Source organism: Thamnophis sirtalis, unplaced genomic scaffold, assembly GCF_051295495.1.
Source record: "Thamnophis sirtalis isolate CommonGarterSnake01/CBP01778 unplaced genomic scaffold, rThaSir2_p1.2 scaffold_12, whole genome shotgun sequence".
Lineage (NCBI taxonomy): Eukaryota > Metazoa > Chordata > Lepidosauria > Squamata > Natricidae > Thamnophis > Thamnophis sirtalis.
The window spans coordinates 30,462,087-30,475,225 of NW_028261392.1; the positions used below are offsets into that span (position 1 = coordinate 30,462,087).

The following is a 13,139-nucleotide window of genomic DNA, read 5'->3' on the forward strand; positions in this document are numbered from 1 at the left end:
GAAGAGTTTTCAGCCATCAGTATACTGATAGCACCCACCTCTGCTACTCCCTACAGGTTGTCTTCAATGTACAATCACATTTGAGCCCAAAATTTCTGTTGCTAAGTAAGAATTTTTTTAAGTGAGGTTTGCCCCATTTTATGACTTTTCTTGCTACTTTTGTTAAGTGAATCACTGCAAGTTGTTAAATTAGTAACATGGTTGTTAAGTGAATCTGGTTTCCCCACTGACTTGGCTTGTCAGAAGGTTGCAAAAGGTGATCACATGACCCCAGGACACTGCTACCATCATACATGTGAGTTAGTTGTCAAGCATTCAAATGTAAATCACTTGACCATGGGGATGCTGCAATGGTCATAACTGTGAAAAATAGTAATAAGTCACTTTTTTCAGTGCCATTGTAACTTGGCTCACTAAACTAACTGTTGTAAGTTGAGGACCACCTGTACTTGCTAACTCCAAGGTAGCAATCATTACTCTTCAATATTGCCTAATCTCAGTAAAGGGCTAGATGAGGCTAAGAAGCTGAAATGAAATGTAGACAAAACAGAATGTTGTTGGTACTGTAAAAGCTAGAGACTAGGGTGAAGTTTGCGCTAGATAGAAGAGTCCTTGACTGGAAAAATCAGGATTGCAAACTGGGAGCATTCCTGGGCCCTCAGCAATCACCACATCACATTGTTGCAATGAGGAATGTGTTTGTGCAACCACAGTACACAAATGAGTTACCTAGTTTGGTAATGAAATGTCTGCAAGAAAATATTTAAGCTCAGAGAACACCTAAGACCCCACATTCCCCAAAACTTTGTGTAGGTTTGTAAAGCTGAAAAGGGATTTAAAAAAATAAAATAAAGTCATAAGCATAGGATAAACATGAACATTATATGAGAAGTGCCCTGGCAGTAGATTGGAGCCACAGATAAGACATAAACAGAGAAGGGAAGCCTAGAAAGATAAAACTAGTACATTTTTTGCATTTTCATCTGTATTGCCTTATACAACAGGGTTAATTTTGGAGTGTGTTCATTTTCTATTGCTTCCAAGTTGTTTCTTTGTCCTTCATAATGGTTTCCATTTGGATGACATGTTTCCTTTCCAAGAAAATGTAGACAGATATACCATATCTGATTTTTAGATAAATCTCCCATCTCCACTAAGGCTCTTTTTCACTGTTAAAGTGATAAGTGCATGGGAATTTCCGGTATCTATTAGTTTGTTCAAGCAACAAGTTAATTATTTAGGCCAAAATGTATGCTATTTTGAGGCAGAGAAAGGAAGAATACATAGACATATGAGTTGAAACTAATTATTTTGTTTCAACTCATTTCATCTTAATACTTAATAAAATATGTTTTGTCCCTGAAATTATTCAGTGCTAATCATCCATTTCTGCTAAGGTTTTGTGAAAATTGCTTATATCCATCTCTATATAACACTGCATCCTAAAATGGTAGCAGCAAATGTGCGAGAATTCAATTGCTCATAGCAACTGTATTTTGGGAGCACAAGTAACTGCTTAATATGGATTGATACCGTTATTCTAACTTAGTTCCATATTTTTTATCACAAAGGACCCAGATTCTCCAGCTATTTCTCAGGTAATAGGACACATACCTAGGTTTTGGTAAAGCATGATTGAGCCACAATTGCATCTGTTAACTTGCCCAGTACCGAGTGTCATGAATAGATAGAATCTAGCTTTTCTTTAACAGAAAATCTCTTCCCGATAATCCCATTTATACTATACCACAGGTGAATATGAAATTGTATATTTAACATTTATATTTAACAGTCATTAGAAAGATGAATTTGTCCTCCAAATAATTTCTGATTTTCTTGATAGACTAAAGACATCCTTGATAGAATTTCTTTTTAATTTACTCTCCCCAAGGAGGCTAACTTTCAATTATCCTTCAATTACATTTTCTGTAATGAATGATGATTATATACTGAATATTAAGAATATTAACTGTATTAATAAATAATTGGGTTAACTGCATTGATTTTTTTTATGAATTCTAATTCTGTAAATGATGTCTCATTTTTCCTACATTCCTTATTTCCTTAAAAAAAAACCTCCTTTTTACATGTAGAGATTTAACTTCATTGATTTAATATGGAATTTATTATTAAAACTTTTTCATATCAAAGACAGCAAGATTATTATATTATTTATTTATTTATTGTTTCTATTCTGTTGTGATGTATTGATTCTCCATCATACAGTTACAAGGTGAGATTCAGGAATCTGAAAATTTCTGGGTGTTGGCTAGTGGATTCCAAGCCATGTTTCTCTCTGTTTTTTCTAGGGCTGGGATGTAGGAGAATAACTTGATGTACAGGTTAGAAATTCATCTTAGTAATACATATCCTGGCCTTTTCTGAATGTACATATGCAGGAAAATGGGATATGCTATTGTAGCATTGCTGTACCGCCATCATTTTGCAAAATAAAATTCTTCAGTTATTTTCTCTGTCTTTTCCTCATGAACTGCTATATGTATAAAAATATTCCTAAGAAATATTTCATCTAAAGTGATAGGAATGAAGAGGGGAATGTTCATTCACACCAGCAAGGACACTGAGTATGCATATATAGAGAAATCCACCCACAAACCCATCTTGCAAGTACATATACCCAAAAACCACAAACCCAACTTGCAAATAAATGTAAAGAAATGCTACACACGTACTGTCAATCATCTAAGGAACATACATGTTGGACTTAAATGAATTAACATAATATACTATAAAAATGGGAAGGAGAAATAGGAAAGATGCAAGAAACAGTGGGAAACCCAAAGAACATTGTTACTTCCATATCACCATTTCTCCTCCCTCGTCTCTAAAAGATTTGTAAACCAGTGCTCCAGACTTCAATACTGTGACAATAGCAATAGCATATAGACTTATATACTGCTTCACAGTGCTTTACAGCCCTCTCTAAGAGGTTTAGAGTCAGCATATTGCCCCTAGTAATCTGGGACAATAATTATTCTTCATAGGTTTGTTAGTTCAGTGCAAATGGTTATCATTTAGGGAGGATGGGAAATACCCAAATTTATCAGACCACTACCTTAATACTACTTAGTTGTGCTTCAAAGATCTGAAACAATCAACTTCTATGGGAAGTGATTAGCTTGAGCTCAGGAGCCAGGATGGACAGGTTCCTGTCACAATTGACCTGGAAAAATTGATTCATTTGTTGAACCCAGAGAATGAGATGAGAGTACACGGGTACTGTATGTCTCTATGACTGTACTAGTACCAAGGCAGTATGTGGAAATCTTAACCATGCCTGGGTTTGCATAATGGTTAATGCTAGTTGGAGGAACTTGCTCCCACTGGAAAGGAAAACGTCAATGCGTGTAGCATTTCTCTATCTTGTACATAAAGTTAAGGGACTGGAAACAATACATCCACACTGGCCAAAAACAATTTAGTCCAAATATAAAACAGACCTGGCAAAGTACCATATAGAGATAGAGAAATAAATATCTCAGTAACTAGTGAGACATTTGCTCCCCTCTCAAACTGATACATTTTTGGACAGAAAATGAAGCCACACAGTGTTTGTTCTCAGCAGTGGTTGAGAAAAAAAGCTTGCATCAAAATATCTATGTTGATGAAAATAAAAGACTCTAGAAATCAACCATTGTGTGGCCATTCAACATGTTGCCTATGGTTTATTTTACATGTGTGCCCAGTTTAAGTAAAACTTTACACTTTACACCTTACACTTCAAGGCTTCCAAACTGCCCTACTGGGTTTGCTTCCCAGGCTTTTCCTTCTATCTGTTATTTGAACTAGATTTTCACATCCATTCTAGATATCGAGCCATTTCATTCGTGATTAAAAAAAGAAGTGAACAAATACAAAAATGTCAAAAGTAGGAGAAAAAGGAAGGGTGTGTGTCGTCAACAGCAACTGTGGTTTCTACTAGTTGGTATCTTTATAAAATGTCATCTGATCACTGTAACTTAGTTTTCATGAATGTCAGGATTAAGTGATGCCTCCTGAAGAGAATAGAGTCTCTTCTACGCATCCAATGTGTCTACTTAAAGAGGACTATGATCTGCCTGCTAAATTTTCTCACTAGTCTTAAAATGGAGATTAAAACGGAGATATAAGATATAATAACAAAGCAGAAAGATATTGATAACGAAATTACACAATGGCATGTAACATTTAAAAAAAAACCTTACACAGTATAGGCCAATAAATACAACCTTGCCTAATTTTGTGCCCTCCAGACTGGTATAATTCCAAAGGCCATTTTTGGCATCCGATCCAGTAATGAAGACAATTATAGTCCACCTCAACTTGGACAACAAGCAGATTGTGAAAGGCAACTCTCAGACACAATGAACTTCTCCTTGGATTATCTTAAGACAGAGCAACACTTAACGGAACACTTTGTAGTTCTTAAAATCATAATGAGGGGGAACACTCCACTGCAATTCTGACCATACTTTAGAACAAACTGTACCATAGCTCTTCTCAGATGATTTTATAGCCTGATTGAGAAATGTAATTCTTATCAGAATTACTGCTGACATCACCAAAACTGCTACAATCTATGCCTTTTATTTAACAGAAGAATAGTAACAGAAGTTTTGGTTCATGTAAGAAAAGCTGATAGCCTGGCTTATTTCCCCATCAGCATTTCCTGATTTTCCGGAGAGAGTCAAGTTATGAGTTTCTAGGAAAGATACTTATCTTCTAATGTTCCTGGGAAATTCAGAATGTATATACAATGTAGATATCTCTAACCAAAAATAACATTATCAGAGATCTCATATGAGTTTACTATTCCAACTTATACTTAAGAAATGGAAAAAAGAACATTTTTTTTCAAAATCATGTCTCTTTTTAAAAAAATAGTCCATTTTTTATTGACTGCATAGTTTGGTGTCTTGCATTCAAAAACATGAATAACATTAATAGCTTAAAAAAAACCCTCCAAACCCAGAAAGAAGGAAAGATCATTCAGAGATTTATCCCTGCTAAAATAAGAAAAGCTATCTGAAGTAAAAGTTGTTAATTATTAGATTTGTTGATCACTTATTGAATAGAACAATGCCTTTTCCTAAACTAAGCAATGAGTTTGCTTTTTAGAACTTCCATTAAAGAATTACACCCATTTTGTCACACTTAGATTGTTGGTGATTACACTTCAAATCCATATTGTTCAAATTCAGTTTTCAGAATAAAGGAAGAGGTTTTTTAAAGAAGAGTATAGGAAAAGGAAACAGAAGTACTTCTATCCTCTTTTAGTTCTCTCTTCCTTCACTGCCCAAATGGATTACCCAATAGCCCTAAAGAAAGGCTGTGGCAAAAAAAATTAAAAATCTTCCTTTATTTGTTTCCTAATGATGCAAAAATCTAAGTTGGTAGCATATGGCAATTATTATGCTATGTAATACCACTATGCTGTTTATGCTGCAGAACAGATTATGTGCTGGTTAACATGCCAATTAAAGGATGTAATTCTGCTGCAGCTTGTAAAATGTAGGTTTCATCCAAAGCAAGTTTACTTTTTAAAAAAAAATATTAACTGAAAAGATATATTCCTATTATATATATATAATGTGATTTATGTAGACCTGGGATCCCAAAAAATATTTCTGGCTACTCATTCAAGTGGATATTTTCCACTCACTCCATCAGATTAATAGTTTTTGAACCATTCAAAAAGATGGTTTCTCATATTCATGAAAAAACTAGTTGACAATCCTGCTTGAATTTTGAAACTGTACTTTTGCCAAATTATTTGAAAGGTGTATTCCTTTGGTCTATATTAGGATACATATTCACGGTTATTGAAACATTAGTGTGGATAAATATTATCAAATATCAGGGATACCTACCGTGTAGCAAGTTTATGGCAAGTCACACCAGTATCAGTTATGACTTCACTTAGCCTCAATTCTAGATGGACTTTTCCCTGAAAAGTAAAATTGCAAAAAAAATAAGACTATATGTATACAAATGTGATTGATAAAAAATACAAAAATATTGAGGTTATTGATGGATAATATGAAATCTTGCAATCCAGCATCAATCAGCCTATCAAATAAATAATGAAAGGAGGGAAATCAACAGAGATATAGTTTCAAGACAAATAATCATGCTACTTCAATTCAACAGTTTAAATAAAAAATGTGATTATATATGCCTCTAAATTGCTGTAAATTAAATATGTATTAAATGTTTACATATATATATATATATATATATATATATATATATATATATATATATATATATATATACTGTAAATTAATTATAAATTATTAAATATATGCCTCTAAATTGCCCATAAAGAATTAAGAATAAATGACACTCATGTTCATGATCAGGAAACGCCCATAATCCATACTGAGCCAATTATCATCTCAAGCAAACAAATTAAACATCCAGAAACAGAGCACAAAGAATAGACTTTAAAATTTTGATTTTATATCTCCAAAAATGGAAAACAACTACAGCATGTGCTTATTTCTTCTTCCCTGCAAAATCCCAGACAGTGTTTGATGCAATATAATATTGCTTCTCTGCACAACCTAGACCAGAGCCTAATCTGCATGACTAGAAATTCTCCATCCAAGAACATTGTCATCTACGGACAAATTGGGGAGTTTTATCTATGTTCTCTGATGAAAACGTTTTGGAAATTTTCCCCTAACATTAAGTACATAATGTACATTGTGAGAGCAGTTTCTAAAGGTAGTTTATCTCAGAGAAATGGATAGCATATTTTCTATGTTTTTCAGCCTGGAAAAAAGTCTATTTGGTTACCTATAAAAGAGTTTATTTCACAACTTCCATCCCCCGTATGTTATGAAACACTATCATGTATATATGAGTTTACCGTTGATTTAGCAAAATCCTTTGTGAGACCCGACAGGAATAAAAACCGCAGCATGAAAATGTCAAGCACTAGGGGAAAACTACGAAACTAGCCATCAAAATAAATTTTCAAAAGCCTACTAACAGTCATCAAGCATGAGACATGATGGTACAGAATATTAAAAAGCACTTTTTTCAAAACACCTTCCTTTTCAAAATAAGAAAAGGGAAGTACTATTATTACTCATATATAACAATTATAAATAGGCCTGCATTCAAGATTTTAAACAGCTGGGCTAAACAGATTTCAGTTTTAGTAGATTTTAAATGCACCTTTTTTCCTCCAAAAGTCACAAGCAGCCAGCAACACCTATCTGACTTTAACTCATCTTAGAAAAGCTAAACTGGGTCAAACATAGTTAGGAGATGGATCAGAAATTACTGTACTGGGAAATCCCAAAACACTTAAATTGAAAAACAAATATTTTGGAAGCAGACAGTGAACAATTTGGAATACAACATAGATACAACCATCTAGTCAATGGAACTCAAGTTTTATTCAAGTGTGACTTTACTTATTTTTTCAAAACAGGTAGCTTTTTTAAAAAATTAAAACTTCTCCAAAAAAAAAAAATATAATCCAGACATATGTGAAAAGGGAGTGGGGGTTTATTGGATGTTCTTTGGGATTATAGTCTTGTAAACTGCATAGAATCACTGTGAGTTGAGCCATATACATTTTGTTAATAAATAATAAAATAAAATAAATCAGATATTGCTAATTAGAAAACAATATTTCCCATCAAAATAACAACTAGATGCCATGTCCCACATTTAGGAAACTCTGATGTCCATCATGCTGCATCTTCTCCATCTCTATCATCAATTGTTGCCAATAACTTGGGAAGATGAAGAAATGCAGAATATCAGGAATAAGGAATCTGTATTTGGTTGTTGTTATCTGTTAAGCATAAACTTTTCTCCTTGTACAGAAATGTCTGAAGGGTTGTCAAAAAAGTAAAGATGGTATCTGCAATAGGACAATTGAAGTTCCATCATGTTTTTAGGTGCCCCACAGCTGCCGTCTTGAGTTTGACAATCTCCTCTGGACATTCCTTGTATAAATAAATGTAATTACAAGGAAGATAAAAGGATAAATGCAATGCTTTCCCATCTCCATTCCATCTCTGTGGGGGTAGAAGGGCAGCACTTTTCACCAGAGACCTTTTTGTGAAGACTATCTGCACGCAGCCCTCAGTTATGACCATAATTGGGACCAGAATTTCCATCATTAAACAAATGGTCTTCAGACAAGCATTTCATGATTGCACTACTTAAAGGAAAGTGAGATGGGCAGATGGATTGAGTTCAAGTACATGATGAAGTTGTAAATGTGGGTGGGCTGCCAAGAGTCCAAATTTTGATCACATGGTAATTGGGATACTGCAATGGCTGTAACTTTGAGGAACAACGTACACAACTATTTCCTTTACTTTTTCCCTATGTACACCTGCCGTAAAAGAATAATGCAAAAATAATATTTGGAGAGAGGATTCAACTTTAACATAATCTGAATCTTTGTGCTTCTGCAGACTGCTAGCAATGCTATGTTGAGAGGACAATTGCAAACAATTACTCAGGCATTTCAAGGGTTCAAAACATTATTACACTTTTAAAAAGTAATCTACGCTATAACCTTCTGAGATGGATATGGTAGACATTTCACTTTCAAAAACATGCTATTTTCCCATGTGTCCGTTTCCAGAATGAAAGAAGAACAAGAAATGCAATTGGAGCCTTGCTTTTGGTTGTGCACATCATTATTGCAGGGTGAAATACTTCAGGATTCCATGTTAATTCCAGAACATGCCAAGTAAACTGGATTTTTTGAGAGTTAAGCTTCCAGAACAATTGTAATTTGGGGTGTTCTGGAAGTGGTCCAATCCTAAAACAGCCAGGGGTTCAACTTTAGTTAAAAGCCATTTTAAGTAAGCCTGTGAATTGCAGCCTAGATAGCTTCACCCCCCACTGTCCCTGCCTGGCTTCCCTACTGCTTTCCACGTGGCCCGCAACTCTGCCATACTTCCCTGTCTTCCCCGCAGCTTTCCTGGCGGTCCTTGTTGCCAGGCCCGCTGCCCACGCTCACCTAGAGAACCTTGCCCTGGCCTCAAACTACACCCTCCCCCCCCCCAGGCTGAAGCAATTTACCCAGTCTGCGGCCTGCCACACTTGGCCGAAGGGCCAGGGGGGAAGCACTGGTGGGGGGGAAGCGCTGAAGCAATTTGGTTCATGAGCACATGGGTAAGGGGTGGGGGCAGGGGTGTCATGAACACATTGCATTAGGGATGCAGGCGCACATGCATGTTGCTCCATGTGCACGCTTATTTTTGGCACACAACAACAAAAAGCTATTACTGCACTAAACCAATGCTGAAAAAGACGTCAACCAATAATTATTTCAAAATGGTTGATTAACTGAACTTACTTGCCCTTTGCCCAACAACATTATGGTTTTAGCAAACCAGTATATTCTGCCCCTTGAAATTGACCCTGTTTGTTGATCTTTTGAAGAAATTTGGTGCCAACAAGGCAGCTGACAGTGGAGATTAACTGGCTAGGCTTCTTTGAATTACTGTTAAAACCACTGTGTCAAATCTTGCTTAAGGGGATGTTTTATTGTAGCTTAAGAGGCCTGAAACCAGACTAGTGAGTCATGACCATGACAATGTGAGGTTCTTGTAAGCACATGTTCTGTGCTGTCTGAAAAAAAAAAATCAAATGAATTGGGGGAAAAGATTGAAAGTAAAAGGAACAACATTACGAGGTCAGATAAACTCTGCTGGAGGCCGGAAATTTTAGTTTTTATTTCATTGAGGCAAAACAACAAGCGGAAATGAATGAGACGAGGGCAATTTAGTGATTACACGGTTAATTAAATGATCTCAAAGAGAATATACTCCTTGGATTTAAAAAAAAGATGCCAACTTTTGACTTAACTTGCTTATCTACTTGCTAGTATTATATCCCATATTTTCTTAAGGAGCTCAAGCAACACACACACCCCTTAATACTGTGACACATATGCTTCTTAAAGAGTGATGGCCCATAGTTACCGAGAAAGCTTCCATGCATCTCCTTTGTCTTGCTCCAATTCCCTAATTTCTGAACTAGAGTGTAATTGCTGCCATAAATCACCAGCATAAAACACTCAAGATTTCTCATTCTGAAAGAATATAATTAAGTCTGAATATACTAGGTAGTTTATTTCTGCAATACATTTCCCCCCCCTCCCTTCAAAACTTTCAGTTTGGTGCTTCTTTTATGGGGCAGAGGGAGAAAGGGTGTATGTACACTTTGCTTTGTGATGCTAATCCTGCTTCCCTGCCTTTAATTTTCTAATCTATTTACTAAAATAAGGCATCTATTAAATTAGTAACCTACCACTGACATACCTCGCTGTCTCTCTCCTCTCTTGTAAATTTAAATAGATTTAATTTGCTAGTCATTTATTCAATTTGCAATGCACAGTTTCATTCAAAGGCCATAGAAGCAATTAAAGTGGGTCACTGGCTGCTTTATCTCACACAGGAAAAATGTGAAGACTCCAATATTGATTTGCAAGGCAAACTGTTCCAGTGCATTCAGATGAAGCTGCATGTGTTTGTGTTGTAAACTCTGTCAAAGTACATTTCTGGAACTTTACTAAACAACAAAAATATTTTCAGACTTCCTCACTCTAATCACATGATTGGCTACTAATATAAATTTGTCCACAGCTGCTTGGATTGGATAGAATCCACTGTAAGTACATAGGAATACATTAGCATACTGAACCAAACTGAATAGGTTCAAAAACAGGAGCAGAGCATTCTAATTAATTTCAGTTAGTAGGTTTGAATGCTGCAAAGGTTCAAGGGTTCCTAAGCACAGCATGTTTATAATGTAACAATTTTTTACAGTTGAACAGGCATGCAATAATTTTTTTATTTCTTTAGGAATAGAGAAACAAGAGCTGCAAAAAAAAAAAAAACCCAATTGTTTATTAGAGGAAATAGTCACACCCTTTTGTTTCCTGGGTGGGGAGAGGCTTGCCTGCAAATAGTGTTTTTTCACTTTCACATGGTCTGTGTGTGGTTACACTTCAGCAGCACCTTTTCTGAACTCCGTAAATGATTAATTCTTCTGTTTGCTATACTCGATACATGCAAATCAGTTGAGCAAGCATTGTTAAAGCAGCTACTGAATTATAGCCATGCTATTATTGATTCCTAACTTAAACTTTCAGCCTGTGATCTGAAACTCATCCCATGAAAATGGACTATCTTATGCTCTACTCTTACCATAAAAATGAGAATATATATTATTCAATCAAAAATATAATCCAAACATGATAGTGCCCAGTTGCTATCCAACTTCTAAAACTGTAGAACATTATTTTGGTGTATCTTAAAAGAATCCAATAATTAAAAAACCTAAAACTTAATCTGATAGTTTTTAAAAAAAGGAAGTGGCCTCATTGGAAATTATAATTTTCTCCTTGATTACTGTGATTCTCTGAAAATATCAAGTTACCTTACAATTATGACAATGGAAATTAAATTGTCTTAGATTATTCATTCCTGGGAGGATATTCTTGAAATCAAATTAAATCATCGGGTTTGAGAGTATGGTTGTACCATTTGTATAAACAGATCTAATTCCAGAGGTGCCCAGATGATATAAAAGTATATGCAGTGACTCTATGCCAGGTTACAGATTATTGTAGCCAGATGACCAATTCAAAAAAAGATTTTTTAAAAATTCTCTTCCAAACACCGAGAAGCATGTCCTCCTCCACATTTTAGCAAATTCTGGAATTAACCTCAACATTCAGACCTGGAGACAAAAAGGGTGAAGACCAGAAGAAGAGACATATTTTGGAATCCAGATCTGTTCAGTCTCCAGGAAGGGCTGATCAGAAGGGCGATGCCTGCAGCATTGCACCTAATAAAATGTGAGCACTGGAATTGTATACAATAACTTTCAGTTTCACCCATTGCTTTTATCAGTGAAAAGTCTATTTTGTGCTCTACCCACATCCTCCCTGCCAGTAATTAAATATGCAGGTGTCTGTTATGAACTATTCACAGCAGGAAATTTCATTTTGTGGGAAAGAAGCTAGATCTTTCGAGATTCAAGCCTTTGGGATCTGCATTTCTCATTTTATCAATAAATCAATCTGGACTTCATCATATCCTTAATTCATTTTTAATTCTATTTATATATTATGACTTCAGTATTATGAAAGTACAGATGATGCATACTTAAGATTTTATGAATCCTTTATATATCATGAATATCCCATAGTAGAGAAAGAAGCATAGAGGTTTTTATATGATTATACTCTACTCCAGGCTTGTCAAAGGGGTGGCCTGCAGGCCAGATGTGTCATGCACAGGCCATACCACCCAGCTCCGCAAAGGCAAAAAATGTCACGATACGTCACAACGCATCACATGACGTGATCGAGTTTGATATCCTGCTGAAAAACTTGGCATTTTTTAGAAATGTCTTCCAATATCTGGTCCAGATCTGCATCATCTTAGAATGAGCTCTAAACTGAACTGAGAGTCCATGTTAGTAAGAATGGCCATCAAAAGAATAGAACATTTGCAGGCAAAGGATAACTTTACAACTGAGTGGAAGAATTGTCTTTGTAAAACTATTTAATGTTAAAAGAAATCTTTCTTATTCATGTCAGAAGTGCCAACAGTATAACATGTAAAGCATCCATTAAATCTAGTTCAACTTCTGGTGACCATATGGATACATCCATACACTTTTCTTATCAACACTATGGAAATGATTGGTACTCTCTTATAGGATGTTTTTCTTTACTTCCTACTCCAATCTATAGATCCATGGATTCTAATGGTTTTCCATCCAAGTACAAACTAGGTCCATGCTTGATTTTTTTAAAAGTTCAGTCAAGTAACATAAGTAATTTTTATCACTTATCATTAATGATAAAAATTGGATAATTTAATGGTAATCTCACCGTTTCCAGCACTGAAATAGCCTCCTCTGTCACAGTAAGTTGGGAGGTAGTTTATTATGTTTTCAACACTAAAGATATTGTTCTTTTTTCAGATCTTTTAATATTACAAAGTTAACTATGACAGAATGCAAAGGAGACTTCAAATTCCTTTTAACTATTTTATATAGTTGCTCTCTGTAAATTATTGCAAATTGTACAATGCATTGCTTAAACCTCTACTTTTAGATTAAATATTTTAGAGATATTTTAA

The 13,139-nt window shown here is 35.1% G+C and overlaps 1 protein-coding gene across 1 annotated transcript in view; it reads right to left on the reverse strand.

The window, feature by feature from the left end:
* Nucleotides 1–13,139, reverse strand: part of RASA3 (RAS p21 protein activator 3) — a 141,085-nt gene that overhangs the window by 60,212 nt on the left and 67,734 nt on the right. The window contains exon 5 of the mRNA XM_087726821.1: nucleotides 5,871–5,947. Coding sequence (XP_087582947.1) covers nucleotides 5,871–5,947 — 77 coding nt within the window. The remainder of the gene's footprint in view (nucleotides 1–5,870; nucleotides 5,948–13,139) is intronic.